Source organism: Aquarana catesbeiana, linkage group LG01 (assembly GCF_042186555.1).
Source record: "Aquarana catesbeiana isolate 2022-GZ linkage group LG01, ASM4218655v1, whole genome shotgun sequence".
Taxonomy (NCBI): domain Eukaryota; kingdom Metazoa; phylum Chordata; class Amphibia; order Anura; family Ranidae; genus Aquarana; species Aquarana catesbeiana.
Genome location: NC_133324.1, coordinates 50,449,330 through 50,469,072, shown reverse-complemented (window position 1 = coordinate 50,469,072; position 19,743 = coordinate 50,449,330). Strand labels below are relative to the sequence as shown.

Below are 19,743 nucleotides of genomic sequence, written 5' to 3'. Positions count from 1 at the left end.
CTAAAAACATCACAGCACCCTGTCTCAGTACTCCTCTCAGTCCTGATGCAAGCAGTAGGACTTAATGGAACTTTAACAAAAATTACTTTAATTTTTGCCGACCAGCCACCATCATTATACTGCGGCAGGCTGGCACGGGTTGCAGGAATCGCCGTAGCTGTACGTTGGCCACTATAAGAGCTATAGGGGGCACGCCCGCGCCCGCGGTGTATTATAAATATATTATATATTATAAATGTTTGGGTTTTAACCCTTTCTGACAGCACTATAGCTGAAAGATGGCTACAGCGTGGGCTTAAAATGCCGGGACAGCCTCCATGGATGTCCGGTGCATGGGCAGCGCGCTCTGTAATCGCCAAGTCCTTGGGACTCGGCTGATCACAGATCGGGGTAAAGGGTCAATCACAACGGCCCTTTACCATGTGATCAGCTATCAGCCAATGACAGCTAACCATGGAAGTAAACAGAAGCCAGTTATCAGCTTTTTTTTACTCACGCTCATAGCGTGAGAGCGTGAGGAAAAAAGAAGAAAGCCGCTAACCGGCTTCTGTTACAAGGACATCAGTGCCCATCAGTACTGCTAATCAGTGCCCATCAGTACTGCTAATCAGTGCCCATCAGTACTGCTAATCAGTGCCCATCAGTGCCACCTATCAGTGCCTCATCATCAGTGTCACTTATCAGTGCCGCCTACCAGTGCCTATGAGTGTCCATCAGTGTTGCCTATCAGTGCCCGTCAATGACACCTATCAGTGCCCACCAGTGTCATCTATCAGTGCCACCTCTCAGTGCCCTTCAGTACTGTTTATCAGTGCCCATCAGTGCCACCTATCAGTGCCCATTAGTACCACCCATCAGTGCATCCTCATCAATGCCTCCTGATCAGTGCCCACAAATATCCCACCTCATCAGTGCCCATAAGTGCCACCTATTAGTGCCCATCAGTGCCACCCATCAGTGCAGCCTCATCAGTGCCTCCTAATCAGTGCCCATCAGTGCCACCTAATAGTGCCCATTAGTGCAGCCTCATCAATGCCCATCAGTGAAGGAGAAAAAATGACCTATTTGCACACTTTTTTGCACACTTTTATAACAAACTATAAAAAATGTTTTTTTTTTTCAAAATTTTTGGTATTTTTTGTTTGTTTGGCAAAAAAAAACCCAGTGGTGATTAAATAGCACCAAAATAAAACTCTATTTGTGTGAAAAAAAAAAAAAGATACAAAGGTCATCAATGTACAGTGTTGTATGACCGCGCAATTGTCATTCAAAGCGCGACAGCGCTGAAAGCTGATAATTGGCCTGGGCAGGAAGGTGGTGAAAGTGCCCGGTAGGCAAGTGGTTAATCTTGCTTTAAGACTGAGGACATCTGGTGGTAGAAAGAGATTACTGCAGAGGGGACAGTGCTGGACAGGAGGTAAGTACCGTAGCCAGAGCTGCGTTTTTTTTTTGTTTTTTGATAAGTCCAGAATCGGGCTTTAAATACAAAATAACGTCGCTTCAAAAAAATATGCTATACCAACACGGCCCCTGTGCTTACGTTTTTTTTTTTGGAGTCTTCTGTCCATGTTCTTAGAAAACTTAACGCCAATCTTCCAGCACGTTTTTTTTCCCTGTGAGCTCTGAGAAACGTATAGATCGGCGGGTGCGCTTTTTGCGGCCAAATTGGCAGTCAGTGTATTATGTGTAAATAAATCCTACATTTTATTACCATTACAGTCATTAGTAAGGCTTGCTTTTATCTCCTCTACCTGACCCGCCATGCATGACAAAGGAGCTTGTCTCATCAGCGCACTGCCGCGGCATTGTCTCCCAGGCCTAAATCACGGGTCCGCATCCAGCCAGCGTCGGAGGAAACGTATAGCACAACCTTGTCACTGGAGCCATCAGGCTAAGTGATAATATATCGCCTCCGTTATGGGAGCTGTACACCATCTAGTTTATCACCCTAACAATGCCGCATGATGTGTCTAATTAGAACCGCATCAACTAGTTGTGCTTCTGCTATTGAGCAGTTTCTGTTGTTCCTCGGAGAGCTCTCACACTCTGATTTAGCACTGAAATTAAATGTAACTTCCCTTCTCTGTTTGATTTGTCAGCTGGAAGCTTTTGTTGCCTGCGATTTCGGCAGTTACACCCTCTCAGTAGCCTTTGAAAAAAAAAAAAAAAAAAAAGCTATAAGAAATTAGAAGATTAGAACCTTTTCCGTGATTTCTTTTTAGGTATACATGTGATAGCGCTCATCTCGGTGTTAAGCCTTGTACACACGATCGGATTTTCCAACGGCAGTTGTGTTGGCGGAAAATCCGGCCGTTTGTACGCTCCATCGGGACAATTGTTGTCGGATTTTCCGCGGACAAATGTTGGACGGCAGGCTTTAAAATTTTCCGCGGACAAATGTCTGTTGTCGGATTTTCCAAGTGCGTGCACACAAGTCCGTCGGACAAAAGTCCAAGGTACAGACACGCATGCTCGGAAGCAAGGACGAGCCGGAAGCGGTCGGTCTTGTAAACTAGCGTTCGTAATGGAGAATTAACTTTCGTGACGCGGCAAATTATGAAATCTGGAAATGCAGAGCACAATTCTCTTCTTCTTTAATGGGATAATAATGAAGCTGCTTTGCTGGTGATACTGATGGAGTTATTGCAAACACATTTTCAAAGGCTTTTTTTCTAGTGATATCAAGAATAATATTATTATGCTTTTTTTAAATTTGTTTTGGTGCAAGTTACCACAACACCATTATCCCGTACCACAACTATGTTGATGTCCCTTGTTAATTTTACATTTTACTTTTTAAAATGTAACTGCCTACTCCCAAACTGTCATTTGAAGTAAAACACATAGCCAAGTATTATTCTCCACAATTTTTTTATTGTGCATTTAAAAAAAGAAAACAAATAAAATTAGACACGCTATCTGCTAATAGAACTTAACCAAAAAGTGCATTCTATGCATCCAAAAATATAGAAAATATACCAAATCAAATCATTATTATTCAACCAAAAAATAAAATAAAAGCCTCATGCATGCGTCCTGCTTCTTAATATAGGGGGTCAACAATGCCAAGAGTTGATGAAAGCAGGGGTCCGTCATCCGGAGATAATCCCGAAAATCATCCGGATTATTCTCCTGGAGCTCCCGCAGCAAAGGCATATGACCTAATTGGCTAAGATTAATAAAGCAACCAATTTTTGGTCCAAGAAATTCTCCTCCTCCTGTTCCTGGACTGGACTTGGGTCAAAGCAATAACTCCAAGGCCAATAATAAATAACATGTTATCTCCTCCGATTCCGCAACATGTCTGGTTGATGAACGGCCGCTCAAAAACAAACTGAAAAGGGCGAAATGAAAAGCGCGAAATGAAAAGCGCAAAATGAAAAGCACGAATCAACACTCACCAAACTTCTACTAACATGAAATTAGCAGAAGGAGCTCGAAGGGTGGCGCTAAAGAGCTGAAAAACCATGTAGTATGTCACTACGTTCTTGTTTGTTGGCCAACAATTCTTTACCGTTTGTATGCAAGACAAAATCGAGCTCCAGTCCGGTGAATTTGCCAAGGCAGAGATTATTATTTTTTTGACCGTTATACGGGATTTATATAGCGCCAACAGTTTGCGCAGCACTTTACAACACGGGGGGCAGACAGTACAGTCACAATACAATTCATTACAGGAGGAATCAGAGGTACAGTTGTTAGGTGGAGGTAGGGTTGCAACCTCATCCCTTTAAAACCAAACACATATTAATTACACAGGTTCTATGGCTAATTAACCACTTGCCGACCAACCGTCGTCATTATACTGCGGCAGGTCGGCTCTTTCCCATGAATCACCGTAGCTGTACGTTGGCTCCTTCAAGAGCCATAGCAGGCACACGCGCGCCGCCGGCGGGGTAGTGCCCACGTGCCTGCTGCACGCCGGGCTACCCAATCTGCATGGCCAGTGGCCACGATGTTCTGACGGCCACCCGCGATCGCAGGAAAGAGATCCAAACAAGAAGACTCGATGCTCCAAGTGAGGTTTTGAAAGCCTGATGATCTGGACAGGTGCCCACCTCGGCTTGCCTCCGCATATAATCAAAAGAAGAAATGGCCTGGACTCTGTACTCGATCAAAATTCTTTTATTCAGAACATCCCAAAGTGTTGACAGAAAGCTGGTAGATGCATTTCACACAGTCCAAGTATGCTTAATCATTACCTGCCAATTTTGGGAAAGAGAGCCAGAACGGGGATCTGTCAATGTAAACAGACAGATCCCCGTTCTGACTGGGGAGGAGAGACAGATCTGCTGTTCTTAGTGATCGGGAACAACGTTGTGTCTCCTCCCCCAGTCAGTCCCATCCCCCCACAGTTAGAAAACAGCTGCCAGAGAACACACTTAACCCCTTGATCACCCCCTAGTGTTAACCCCTTCCCTGCCAGTGGCATTTATACAGTAATCAGTGCATTTTTCATAGCATTAAAATCCCAGATCACCATTATTACTAGTTAAAAGAATAATAATAATAAAAATGCCATAAATCTACTGCTTATTTTTGTAGATGCTATAACGTTTGCCAAAAATAGGTAGAAGAATACATATTGGCCTAAACTGATGAAGAAATTATTTTTTTTACTTTTTTATTTTTTTATTTATTATAGTAAAAAATATAGTTTTTTTTTCAAAATTGTCACTCTTTTTTTGTTTATAGCGCAAAAAATAAAAACCGCAGAGGTGATCAAATACCACCAAAAGAAAGCTCTATTTGTGGGAAATGCTTTATACAGCTGCTTTTGAGTACCAAGCAGTGTGGTTTTGGCCTGGAGCTTGGAGGTTCTAAGTAGGGTTTAGGAGTGTATGTTGAGTATCCCCTACTGTTACTGTTTGTTGTGTGAATGGCCTAAAAAGCTGGTGGGTATTCCTGATCACTAACTTTATTATCTTTTTTTTTTTCACTTAGCCCAGTTAGAGCTGAAAACAGAAATATATCAGATCTGTCCAGTGCTGCCAATTAATAATGCTAATAAAAATCTCCTGGAGTTAAAATAAAATTGCACATTAAATGAAATATTGCAGTAATTCAATTAAAGCAGAAAGTGGTCAAGCGGGTAAGATATTCAAATATTACAATAAAGTGTTTTATGAGCAGAGCAGGGGTTTGGGGCTAGAGACGAGCCGATTTGTAATATTGTGGAATGTGGCCGCAGAGGTTTAAGATTCCCGTCATAACTTACCCTGCTGTTATCATCTTTCATTTATACAGATTGACACTATTTTCAGAATCAAAAGACTGACCAGAGACGTACAGCAAAGTCCTATGGCACAAGGTGTTGGTTAGTTGGGAATGTTACGCATTTGGGAGATTCTAGTCAAACAATCGTTGGTATACTTTATTTGAAATGTAACTGTTTTGATTGGCTGCAGGCTGGTCTAGCCTGTAGAGTGGTACAGTGCTCTGATTGGTTCCCTAGTTTTGTTTTTAAAACGTGTCTTCCCCTTTCAGGTGCCAAGGAACAGTTTAGCGTGGCAAATGAAATGTAAAATTGGCAAATGTGCTTTTGTGCCAAATTTCCTAGCAGCTGCTTAGCAGTTTCTTTTTGTTTTGTTTTTTCTCCAGAATTTACATGCTGCTGTTTTTCTTTTTTTCACAATTTTCACAGGGCTGGTTTGCTGACCCAGCACCCAATCCTCCTCCTTTTGCTGCACATGCTTGTGACTGGCCATGGTGGAGTTTTTTATTTTATTTCACAATTATTATTGGACTGGTTTGCTGTCCCAGCATCCAACCCTCCTCCTTTCGTAGGACAGAATTGGGACTGGCCATGGTGGAGTTTTTTTTCATTTCACAATTTTTACTAGGCCGGTTTTCTGTCCCAGAATCCAACCCTTCTCCTTTCGCAGGACAGGCTTGGGACTGGCCATGGCGGAGTTTTTACTTTTTGTTTTTTCTTAAGGGCTACACTGGAAACAGGAAGCGGCCAAATAATGTGACATGGAAAAACTGTAATTTGCAGTTTACTAAACGGGTGCAAAGTTAAAAGCAAAGATGAAATCAGGTTCAGGATTGTAAAACCATATGTACATGGCAGAATAATGATGTCCTCTGGGGCTCCCCATGTTAGCTTGGGCTTCTGGAGAAGCTGCATGCTATAAGGCTCTGGCTGAGCTGCCAACGAACTGGTTCTGGCAGTGGAGGGCCTCTCACTTAGTTGCAGATTGCTTGCCCGGTTACCTCTGCCTCATCAGGTGTGGCTTCTCTGAGCTGCTGAGGGAAGGAAGCAGAGGAATTTATTTTCCCTGGAGAAAGTAGAGAAAAGGTTGGCACCCATCTGCAGTATTCAGGGATTTTAAGATGGTTGTCCAATTCTATGGACTTTCCTCTTAAAGAGTTTTCCCAAAGCTGAAGGTCATACAGGCAGGTATCATCATAACAGGGGATCCATACAACTGTGACTCTTACTATGTGTCATGGAAGCAAAGTTTTGTTCTAGATGTACCTGAAGGTTTGTGGACTCGTGGTTTGAATGGTCTTGATAAGAGGAGCATAGTGGGAATCCAAGAGCAAGGACAGAAGTCAAAGCACAGTGTGGACGCAAAGGAGAGTAGGTAAAAGTCAACCACAGGGACTTCAGTATGGACACAGCATTAGAGCATTCAATCAAGAGTGTACAGCATTGCCAGCTGATGGTCATATCATGGTGGTATGGGATCCGGAGTGCTTGGTCCTTAACATATTTTATGAAGTTACCAATGGAATTTATGCCACAGGACAACACATAAATATTCAACCCTTGGGGTTTTCTAGCTGAGCAGCTGCAGATAGACAGGAACACACGAAGACATACAGACAGGACCCGAAGCTGAATCCAATAAAGGTCAAATTATGATATATATGTCCTAGTCCGAATGCTGGCTGGACAGATTGAAGCCCCAACATAGCTATAAAATGTAGCTATAAATATTGTAATGCTGTGTCTATAGGGTGGACAAGCCATTTAAACTGTCAAAAAAATCTGGTTTATTTGTGTAATTGGCTTGATAGTAACTGGTCTAATCTTTGAACTTGGCTTGGAGCAGGTTGGTTGCTTCTTACCCTTTACCTTATTCTAGTCTCCCCTACATCCTCTTTGATTTTATCCATCCATCTTGCTCTGGGTCGGCCAATATATCTTTCTCCTGAACTTGTTTAGTGAATCTTCTTTGTCATACAATTCTGTTTAATTTGCCCAGGCCATTTTAGATGGATTTTATTGCTAATATTATTGCATCCTTATCTTTAATATATCTGGCTTTTATATCTGAATATCTCCATATTCCTTTTTTTTTTCCATATATTCCCCTGGGCACTTTCCTTTCAAATACGTCAAGCCTTTGTGAAATTTCCGCTATGAAATATATTGGTCTATGCGCATTTTAATTCACTGGCTGTCTATACTTCGACCTATATATATGTTCTAATGCTCCGATGTTCACTCTTGAAGATCTCACCTCTTCAAGTCCTGTAGGCATCAAGTCAGTTACTTAAAGCTGAATGTTTTTTTTTTGTTTGTTTGTTTTTTGATGAGTTGTAATCTTCAAGCATAAACTTAATACCGACCGAACTTATCTGAAAATAAATTTAAAGTTGTATTTCATAGGTTGAACCATTAAAGCTATCTCTCCAATAAAGAAAGAAGAAGCCTTATTGTATTTATCCATACCCTCTTTACTCCACCTCATCTATTCATCACCCGGTGGGATACATTACAAAGATCGGCATTCTCCACAGGCTGTAAACAAGTTAATAGAGTGTAACCTGCCACGGTCACACCTGGGGAGATTCAGAAACACAGAAAATTTATCTCTGTGTGCAATAACATAATATAATATAATACTGCAACCTATCCCGCAAAACAATGTTGTATCTACATCAGGGTCATGTTGTGCTATAGGTACACTCTGGTCCAATATGAACATTTTAAATGTACTGAGGAGAAGTGGCCTACCTGCTGGGAAGCTCTAGCTTTCATTGTGAAATACATTTTCTACACCTGTTTACCTGGTTATATAAATCCCCGCAGTTTCACTGTATTCACTTCTTCAGAAAGGCCTTCTATCTAGGACTGTGAAAATACTGGATGAATAGTATGTTCTTGGATCTTAATGCCACCCTATTCCTGAGCCAACTGCAGTCTCGCAGACAGCAGATCTTAAGAGGGAGCTTGCACAGGCCAAAATCATGTCAGAGGAAGTCGAAGACCTGCCCAGAAGTATTGTGTGAAATGTGTTCAACTTCTCTGCCAAGGATTTAGCCATTATTTTTTTTTAGCTTGAACAGGTATTTGCCTGAATTTTTTGTCTTATTTCTTAAAATAGTATTGGCTTCAGTTTAGTTATTTGATTTTAAGCAGATTTGAACTTTCAGACATGGCTCCTCCTCAATTTTATAGTCATTTTTTTGGGGTTTGGCATCATTAATAAAGTGGTCTCCAAACTGTGCCACATGGGCCAAATATGGTTCTTTCCTAACCTTTATCCAGGCCTTGGGATACCATTCCTCTCACTGGTTCAAATCTTCCCAATGATACCAACAATGGGGAACTATTCCTCCCACTGACACCAACAATGGGGTACTATTCCTCCCACTGAACCCAACAATGGGGCATTATTCCTTCCACTGACAACAACAATGGAGCACTGTTCCTCCCACTGAAACCAACAATGGAGCACTATTCCTCCCAAAAAACACCAGTGATGGGGCACTATTCCTCTCACTGATACAAATCTTCCCAATGACACCAACAATGGGGCACTATTCCTCCCACTGAAACCAACAATGGGGCACTATTCCTCCCACAAACATCAGTGATAGGGCACTATTCCTTCCACTGACAACAACGGTGGGGCACTATTCCTCCCACTGAAACCAACAATGGAGCACTATTCCTCCCAAAAACACCAGTGATGGGGCACTATTCTTCTCACTGATACAAATCTTCCCAATCACACCAACAATGGAGCACTATTCCTCCCACTGACAACAACAATGGGGCATTATTCCTCCCACTGACACCAACAATGGGGCACTATTCCTCCCACTGAAACCAACAATGGGGCACTATTCCTCCCACAAACACCAGTGATAGGGCACTATTCCTTCAACTGACAACAGGACTAGTACTGTATATTAGTTTAGGCTCCAGTAGCGGACATACCATTTATGCAGACTGTGCAGCTGGACAAGTACCCTCTAGGAGCTAAGGGGCACTTTATACTAGATGTGGGCTGCACAATTGCTGAAACACATCCTACTGTTAAGTTGACATTCTTTATGATGCCTTAACCATGCTCATCTTTTGTAATATCCTAGTGGTCAGCTGCTGACTGACTATTCCTGAGACATGCAGAAGAGGTCTTGTACAACCCATGAAAAGTTAATATAGTTTAGACTAAAATTGAAAAGATATGTTGCTGACTAATCCTAGAATACGAATCTCCGCAGAGGCGGCCATGAAATGTGGTCATGTGGCACTGAGAGGAGGTTTACTGTGCATATTCCTCAATGGGGCATACACGACTATTGTGCTGTTATTCAGGGATTATTTTTGGGAAGGGGGTTTGGGTTAAAAAAAAATGTCTTTACAATAAAAGCTTAGCATCTAAAGCTACACCTTAATGCCCTGTACACACGATCGCACATTCTGACAACAAAATCCATGTTTTTTTTCCAACGGATGTTGGCTCAAACTTGTCTTGCATACACACGGTCATACAAAGTTGGTCGGAAATTCCGAACGTCAAGAACGCGGTGACGTACAAGACGTACGACGAGCCGGGAAAAATTAAGTTCAATAGCCAGTGTGGCTCCTTCTGCTTGATTCCGAGCATGCGTGGAAGTTTGTGCATCGGAATTGTGTACACACACTCGGAATTTCCGAGAACGGATTTTGTTGTGGGAAAATTTGAGATCCAGATCTCAAATTTTGTGTGACGGAAATTCCTATGGAAAATGTGTGATGGAGCCTACACACGGTCGGAATTTCCAACATCAAGGTCCCATCGAACATTTTCCGTAGGAAAATCCGACCGTGTGTACGGGGCATAAGGCTAAATGTTTGTGGACACCTGACCATCAAACCTACCTATAAGACCAAAAGTATGAGTACACCCCTGTAGACAATTGTACACGTCCAACAGTTTGGGGAAGACCCTTTTCTATTCCAGGATGACTATGCCCTTGGTCACAAAGCCAGCTCCAAATAGACATTGTATTTGTGAGTTTGGTGTGGAAGAACTCAAGTGTCATTCCCAGGGCCTTGACCTCAACCCTACTAGACACCTTTGGGATGAATTGAACACCAAGCAGTGGCAGCTCATCCATACGGGGCGCAGGAGCGCCGCCCCCCCTAATCCATACGTCCAGCCCCTAATCTACATACAGGGCGCCGGACGCATGGATTCCATCGTTTTTTTTTTTGCCTGAGCCTCTAATTGACTTTAAAAAGGGTGGGCTTAGGGTGCAGAGCACCGTGCCCTGAGCCCACCCAGTTGTGTGACAATAGCAAATTAATTTTTTTTGGGGGGGGGGGGGTGATTGAGGATAGATTGTTTGCTGCCCCCCCCCCAAACAATATATCACCAGCCGCCACTGACACCAAGCCAGGTCTTCTCATTCAACATCAGTACCTGACCTCACAAATGTTAATTTGGCTAAATGGGTCACACCACAATCTTGTTAAAAGCTTCTCAAGATGATTGGAGGCTTATGCAGCTTTAAATGAGAGGCAACTCCATGTTGAAGACCAAGGTTTGGAAATGGGATGTCCAGCAAGCTCCTATAGATGGAAAAGCCAGGTATCCACAAGCCTTTTGCCATATAGTGTACCGCCACTTGGCCCCTGACACCAAGCACTAATGTAATTAGGTAGGTTGAAGTGTAATACAGGAAATTTCAATACTGTACAAGTGTGCTTGCCCTTTAAAGATAAAAAAAAAATGTTCAGAATAACTTTTCAGGGCCTTTGCTTGACTGCGGCGAGGAAATAGCATTCTCGAATTTAACATTTCTGCAGAAAATAAAAAGGAATTTAATAAACCTATTCTAATGTCGTACCGATGGCTACAGATTTTAATTACGGATTTGATGTATCTCCTCGTATACACCATTAAACAACAATATTTATACGAGTGAAACATAATTAAATAATCTCCATCAGGGTGCCTCTTGGAACTGTGTGGAAGCGCCAGATATTCCAGGGAGAAAGCATTACTCTTTATTTATGAACTTGTTTAAAAGACTCCAGGAGCAGATGATAGTTCGGATCATTTTTAGTTCAGATGCATTTTCATATTGCTGCTGCAGAGGTTAAATTTATTGTTATGGATTAGGTTAAAGTGAGTCTGTACTTTCCTCATTATTGGAAAAGTAACACTTTCACTTAAATGGTCCACTCCCCCCACCCCGCCGCTTAATCTCTTAATAACTTTCACTTGCACCATGGGGCTCCTTCACCCCGCTGAAGCTATATTAGGTTCCTGGTGCTTCAGCAGGCAAACAGGGAGGTGGGGAAGTGGATAAGAAGGAGAGGGGTGAAGCTATAGAGGGGGGAAAATGAAAGCAAAACTGAAAAGCTGTAGCTACTTTGAGGACAAACTATTCCACAGTGCGTGCACATACACAGGTCATTGATTCCTTGTTTTAAAGTGTATGTAATGCTTGTTAAAGAGGAAGTAAACACTGATGGGTTTTACTTCCTCTTTTTCTCGCTGCTGCAGCCTGCAAATGAAGAGCATAATGGGCCAGTATGCATCGCATACTGGCCCATTATGTGCCACTTACCTGCAAAAGAATCCAGCGATGTCCCCTGTGTGGGCAGTGTCCATCTTCTGGCCCTCTTCCTTCCGGGCCGCAGACTCCGGCTCTGTGATTCGCCGGAGCCGCGTGACGTCACTCCCACGCATACGCGCGGGAGCCGCGATTAACGGCATAGGCTAGGGAAGAAACGGCACCTAGTTTCGTTTCATCCCCGCGCATGCACCATTGGAATTTCCGGCGGACTACAAGTGAAATATCTCCTAAACGGCGCACGTTTAGGAGATATTTCCACTACCTATAGGTAAGCCTTATTCTAGCCTTACCTATAGGTAGAAGTCCAAAAAGTGTGTTTACAACCACTTTAAGAATGTATAAGTATTTGAACGTGCTTAGCCTGGCCTGGCTTTACCTAAAAGAGGAACTGAACTGTGGAAGTTAGGAAAAGGACTGTAATTCTTCCTGCAACTGATCTTTTCCCTATTACTGGCTTGCCATTCTGCACTCACTCTGTGTGAAGGTGCCTAACGTTTTAGAGCTGTAATCCATTTATTTCCCTGATGTCGAGCTACCTCTTTGATGATTGGTGATCTGATGAATGAAAGATGAATAATCATGTGGCGTGGCAGCAGGAAAGTTGGAGAAGGCAGAGATCCACAGAATTGAATTGCAGGGAAATCCTTGCAATGCAGGGCCTCAGCTTGAGCTTCCTCTCCAGGACAGTGAGCAACACAGTAGTGACATCACCAAATCTCAATACAATCCAACATTTTGAGATGGGAATGAGGGACACCTACTAGCAAACGTATGTAGGAATAGGACACGCCGCCTTGCCACACCCCCTTAAAGGAGAATTAACCAAAACAAAAAGGTTAATTAAATCCACAAGAGCTTTTTTTTACCACTACTATTCCTTTATATTGGCTTTAAAAATTTACAAATGCAGCAATTTAGAATTTGGATGAAAGGCTTAGCGCTGGAAAACACTTTTTGAAAGATAAAAAGTGCATTTTATATACAACTATATAGATCAGACCAAAATGAGGGACAAATGAGAGGGAAAGAGGGACAGAGGGACAAATCAGGGATAGTCCCTCAAAATCAGGGACAGTTGGGAGCTATGATATACAGCTATGAGGTTCAAGGCATACGAACGCCTAGGCACAGGAAGCTATTTTTCAGGAGGAATCTAAAACAGGGTATATTTTTTAGCTTACTTAGGCACGATTAACATTAGTAGATGTTCCCTGTAATATACACATCTTCATGTTTTGGGTTCAGGACCTCTTTAGGGCCTCATACACACTGACGTTTTAAAAAACGGGCTGTAAAGCTAGTAACAACGCCTGGAAAAAAAGCAGCGTTAAAAACGCGATTTTATTAGCGCTTTGATTTGGTGTCAATACGCGTTTAATGTCGTTTGTAAGTGTTAATGCTAAGGCGTTTTTTTTTTTTTTAAAAATCCCTCTGCTATTTCCACTCCAAAATTACCCACAATGCCAAAGAAAATGAATAAACAACGTGACCAATCACATAATAAACATTTTTACAGCCTAAAAACGCTGGCGCTAAAAAACGTCGGTATAGCGCTAATGCGCATTTTTGAGCTTTTTTGGCATCGGCGTCAAAACAACTCTAGCGCTGGAGCCTCAGAACCTGCTGGTCCTTGTATTTTTTTTGGAGCTTAAAAACGACCATGCCTGTTACAGCTCAAAAACGCCATGGTGTGTATGAGCCCATTGAATATGGAGTGGCGTTCTTAAGCAGCAAAAAAAGCTCAAAAAAGCAGCTGTTAAAACGTCCGTGTGTATGAAGCCTAAAGGTTAGGTGATTGATCAGAAAACTAAGGTTATGTGTCATGCTGGCCATTTTTTTATTTTTATTACTATAGTCGCTTAACAGATGATACCATTATCTTGACTTCCCATAGTGGTGGTGGGAGGAGGTATTCGAATTATGCAAATGGTAGGCACCACCAAAATAAATATTTCCATTCACCAAGCATGTAAGTACCTGGAATATTTCTACATTAGCCGTTTCAAATGCTCTACTTCCTCAGTAACATGAAGGCTAAGCAGAATACACACTGTGGTTATTGATATACAATCAACTATACCCTTGTGTCCATCTGCAACCACTCCTCCAGATACTACTGACTACCTTCAATCAGTATTGTCTGCAGAAAGCAGCGATGCATGACTGTCACGGGTAGGGCAATGGTTTCTGTAATGTTAGAGCTATAACCCCAAAATTGGTTTCACCCTTTCAAAGCTGTGAAAGGGAGAAAATGGCAGCATCCAAAGGGGCAGCGCGGTAATTGGTTACTGAGGGAAAGACTGGAAGAATGTTTTTGTTCACAGATTGTGAGTACGTTGTCTCTAAACTGAATAGTTTGGCAGTGGTTGCCTAAAACAAGAAGGTTTTATTATGCATACCAAAAGTTCATCACAACTCAAAAAAAAAATAAGTAGTGTATTCTTTATTTTGGGGGCCAGCACTCTTCTTTTAGGGATAGGTTAAGGATAAGATAAGGATATAAAAGGATACTTTTAGGGTCATTTTCAGTGCATGGTATGGAACAAATCTAGGATGCAAGGCTTGGGGCAAAGGGGACCAAAAGGAATCATAAAGACCTCCACCTAAACCAAGGCAAAGTATACTGTCCTGTTTTCGAGGAGCTACATAGTTTATAATACCAAACTTTAGAGACCCAAGTTCTTCGCTCCTCATAAGTGTTTAAGTGAGGTTAGATTGGATGGCTCCTGATTTCTTGGTTATTTTGTGCACCTACATACAAATACGTTATACTTTTATTACATCTGTGTTGTAAGTCCAAAAAAGACATTTTGTTTTTGGTGAGACTTTTTGGGTTTATGCTGATGTCCTGTCTTGCTTGTTACAGGCTGCGCCTTCCTTACATACTGTGAACGAGAATCTGCTCTGAAAGCTCAAAGTGCTCTGCATGAACAGAAGACTCTTCCTGGGGTAAGTCAAATGCTTTGTTCCTACTACGAGAGCTGGATTTGCAGATATTGGACCAAGAAACACGCTGACCCAGATTTTAGTACAGAATGGGAACTGTTATTTAAAATGCTTCGGATTTGGGAAATTGTCTAAACCTTTGATCTGGAGCCATGTCTAAAATGTTGAAGGTTACTTTTTCATATGTTTGTACCTTATCTCTGTCTAGTAGAGGAGGACATTCTTTAAAGCTAACCCCTGGGCACAAATATTTTCATCTAAATATATTTTATTAATAGCCACAAAGGATATAAATCCAGTTTGTGTGCACCAAATAGCTTTGCAAACCCAGTTGTGGGAGGGGCCCAGCTGGTCCTTCAACTACAGGCCACCGGTAGAAAACTGCAGGAGGGGGCAGAGGCAAGACCAGTCACCCTGCACAAGGAGAGAGAGCAGCAGTGACCGGTCTTTGATTACTGCACAAATCTTGAAGAAATACACAAAACGCACTAAGACTCAATTAGGAACACACAGGCTCTTCTATCTAAATAATATTTGTTTACCCCAGATTTCGACTTTAAGGTCATTCTGGTGGGTTTTTACATCATGACTGTACTGATTTTCGAAGAGGCCTAAAACTGGCCTTCTGGCAACAGTGCCATGTTCCGGAAAAAAGCAGGTTTATTTGAGGATATGTGTCTCCACCCCTGTGAGTTTCTTAGACTCTGTGTGCTTTTTATTGCCATGTTAGCTACTGTAAGTTCATTGTGTTTATATACGCTGCACTCCAATCCCCTCCCGAAAAGCTTTACCTAATCAAACGTGACGCAAATTCACATACATGATTGGCCATTTGGTCACAGCTATGGATGATTTAGACACCAGACTGCTATTTTTACCTGCCCAGCACTGAGGACAGGCACCATAACTGCCTGCCATCAAAAATTAAGCAAATAAAAAAACAACAAAAAAAACACCAATAATGCTAACACCATTTTTGAAAAATAATTTGGAAAACAAAAATGCTTTTTTGGATAACAGATCCCATACTTGTATTATTTATTGGGCCTAAAATGCACAAGATTTTTATTGCTTAGTGCAATGTGATTACCTCCTTGAGGTTTGTTTTCATCGCTTAATATGTCTAATTCGTGCGGAAGAAAGATTGTGACTATATGGACCTAGACTAGTGAGATTAGTCATCGGCTTTTTGGATTTGGTAATGTTCCTACTGACTAATTGGATAGCAGCAATTGCATGAAAAGTGGTTCTGAATTTTATTTGCTTGGATAGATTCATATGAATGGTCAGGATATCCAGATTAAATCCTCTGGATATCGCGATAAAGTGCACACTGTGGTTTGAAGTTGTTTGTTATGTTGAAAATAAATATTCTTTACCAAGGAATTTCTGAAGTAAAAGAGTAATTTGAAAACTAGACCATCCTAAAACAACCAATATGAAATCATCTCTCACTGACCTGAGGTCAGTGAAATGCAATGTAATTGGTTGCATTGGGACGAGTTGCCATAGGTTTTACTGAATTTTGCATGATCACTGGCTGTAACACCACCATATCAGTTAAACTCAAAATTTACTTCAGAGGTTCCAATTCTAGGAAAGTTTAACCCAAGTGTTTTGCATCTGTGTCTTACAACTGTAATTGTTTAAGATTTTGGAACCCTGGACAAGTTAGCTGTGAAACCTACCTTTTTGCAGCTCAGGTTGTGCAATTATTAAAATGTAGCTGAAGTGCAAGAGTTTAATATTATCACTTACGTTCATTTTGTAAACCCTTGAGACATGCAATGCAATATTAAATGTGAATGACCCTATGAACAATTATTTTCCTTGAAGTGTTTATTTTAATGATGCATTTGAACGGTTGGGTTGGTATGATGGTTTCATTCTCAACTTCCAAACAGCTAGTAGGGTGTAATTTCTGGGGCTAATAACAGGGTGGATCTTGGTGAAAGTGGGTGGATATGGAAGTGCTTGAGCAGGAGGAAGGTGTGGCCCACAGTTGCCATTTTTTTAATCACTGAAAAAGGTGTACCCCCACAGTTCGTAAATGAGCGCATGCGTTTGTACGGTAAGATAGTCCTAACAAGCTTCCTGATGACGGCCCATTGATTGGCTGAAACGCGTCGAGGCTTGATCGCGACATCGTGACACGTCTGCCTGCCACTTCCGAGGAATCAAGCCGATCCGCGAGTAGCGGTCTTCAGCAATTTGTGGGCTGATTTCCCCCAAAAATTGCATTGCTATACACACCAGGTGCCAGCACGCTAGGCCCCTAAAAATGTGAGTGTAATTTTACATCTGTTTTTACCCAATAAATTTAAAACGGATTTAGGCTATGAGGTTCTCCCTCTGTCATTTCTACCTATCCATGTGAGGTCCATCCAGTGTATGAGGGGCCAACAACAGATTCATCCAGGGGTTTCCCCACATGCCTAATCAACCATACTAGAGATAGTTGGTCAACATCTAAGGATGGATGCACATCCATGTCTGAGCAAAAGTTTATGAGGCACAGATTAACCTTTTACTGAGCATGAGCACATATGAACACAACACATGTTGGAGCTGCAAAGGACTTTTATATGTGTATTTTTCCTTTTTTAGGATCAATATTGTTATCACTTAGCATGGTGATTTATTTATTTATAGTCCTAACAAGGCTTTGAGTTTATAACTAGTGCTAATGCTTGGATGTGTTTTAAGTATGATTTAATTAAATCATCTTGGTTCTCAAGAATACATACAAAGCGAATAGATGAAAGCACCATCCTGCGGGGGGTGGGGGGGAGTATTTATTAAACGAAATAATATAAGGTAGAGATGTTCTGGTACAGTTCCGTCATGGGTTCCTCACACAAAACAGCTGCCAAAATATCCGACTGCCCACTCCAAGGAGCTATCAACGCTTTTTTGATGCCTTATCATCTGAAGTAATAATGTAAATATTTAACAGTTATTTGATAATTTGATAATTTTTGAATGAATTTGTAATTAAAAGCATAGACAACTTTATCTAATCACCAAGGAAAGTCACTAAAGGTGCATATGCTGTGATTTGTAACCACAAGTTAACCACTGAATATAAAAAGACATTCTTTGTTATAATCAGCTTAAAAACAATGAAAGGCAAGTACGAAAAACACGCTCTTCTAGATGACGCATTCCATCCTCCTGGGTCTTTATCAAATCTATTGTGTGCAAGCTAAAGGTCTCATACAATTACACATCACCGGTACGGTACCACCTCCTGCCATTTGAACCAACCAATTAAACATACATGGTAATTAATGCTTAAACAGAGGAGAGAGAACCAATGTATTTCTAATGAACCCTTTAAAAGTGCTACGAAATTTTTTAGGAAAAAATTAAATAAAAGCTCAAACACTTATTATCTAACTACAGAATTACAAAACGAATAACATTAATGATATAAAATAGAAAAAAATACAATCTATATTAGACAGTCAAAAACCCTGGTATACATCTGCCACGCAGAACCCCTGGGAACCCATGGGGACAACCAACATTTTCTTGTGGGCCATCAGTGGTCCATGGACCACTGGTTGGAGAACACTATAATAAATACATCTTGTTCAACAGCCATCAATAATCTGATTATTCCATTCTAGAGCCAATATTAAACAAATAGTAAGAGATATCCAAAGAGTCTATGTGTTTCACAGGGTCCATCTACTTCATCAGGACTACAATGTCATCTACCGTGTGCAGAGTGCAACACTTAGTGGTCTAGATTATTACGTTTTGTACTTTTTGGTTGTATCAAGTAGTAACCGACATCCAAAAAGTACACGCATTGCATAGAGACCATACACTTCATTGGGACAAAAATGTTGTTTACAGAGTACAACACTTAGCAATCTAGATTGTTAAGTTTTGCACTCTGTAGCATATATAATAAATCCATCATTATTCAGTTTATTTAGTTGTATAGGTAAAGCTAAACAAATAGTAAGAGAAATCCAAAGAATCTATGCATTTCACAGATCTTCGTCAGGACTACAGTACCATCTACAGAGCTCAGAGTGCAACACAGTAATCTAGATTGGTAAGTGATGTACTCTGTAGATAACAACAAAGTCCTGATGAAGCAGATGGACTAGGTGAAGCACATAGACTCGTTGAATGTCTCTTACTATTTGTTGCTAAGGTTGTTAAGTGCTGCACTCTATACTCTGTAGCATTGGTAATAATTCAATTTAACTCCACAGCCATCATTAATCAGATGTTAAACAGATAGTAGGAGGCATTAAAAGTGTACATGTTTTATGAAGTCCATCTTTTTCATCAGGACTACAATGTCTTCTGCAGAGTATAGGTGGCAACACTTAGCAATCTAGAAGTGTTGCTCTCTGTAGATGACATCATTGTCCTGATGAAGCAGATGGACTCCATGAAACGCGTAGATAATTTGCATGTCCTATACTGTTTGAGACAACCTGACAGTGCAATACTTAGTAATCTAGATCATAAATGTTGCACTCTGTAGATGAGACATCGTAGTCCTGATGAAGTGGATGAACTCCATGAAGTGTGTAGACTCTTTGGATGTGTCTTACTATTTGAGTATCATTACCTACACAACTGACTAATCTGATTAATGATGGCTGTTGAATAAGATTGATTTTATTATATTTGCTAATTGAGTTTCATTATTTCTGATTTTGTATTTATTCTGATTCTTTTGTGTGTATTGTCTTTTGCCCTTTTTTCGAAAAATATTTTTTGCATTAATAAAATGATACGTTTGCATTCAATTCCTTCCGCATATATTTGGTGCCATGTGTTGACACATAAATTCCAACATAATATTGGTTTTGTGTTGTCACTATAGTGTGTCTTTTATAATTTGCTGTTTTAGTCACACTGGCCTACCGGGAGAACTGAATACAGCACAAGAACAAAATAGGCAAACTATGCAACTTGCATGCTTTATTCTCCACTGTAACATATACTGAATGTCTC

The 19,743-nt window shown here is 41.0% G+C and overlaps 1 protein-coding gene across 22 annotated transcripts in view; it reads left to right on the top strand.

Annotated features, from left to right (window-relative positions):
• Positions 1–19,743, top strand: part of CELF4 (CUGBP Elav-like family member 4) — a 1,454,628-nt gene that overhangs the window by 293,830 nt on the left and 1,141,055 nt on the right. For all 22 annotated transcript variants that reach the window (XR_012242761.1, XM_073618612.1, XM_073618635.1 and 19 more), the window contains exon 2: positions 14,678–14,760. Coding sequence is in view for 21 of the 22 variants with exons in the window: in XM_073618612.1 (XP_073474713.1) it covers positions 14,678–14,760 (83 nt within the window). In the remaining variant the exon portion in view is untranslated. The remainder of the gene's footprint in view (positions 1–14,677; positions 14,761–19,743) is intronic.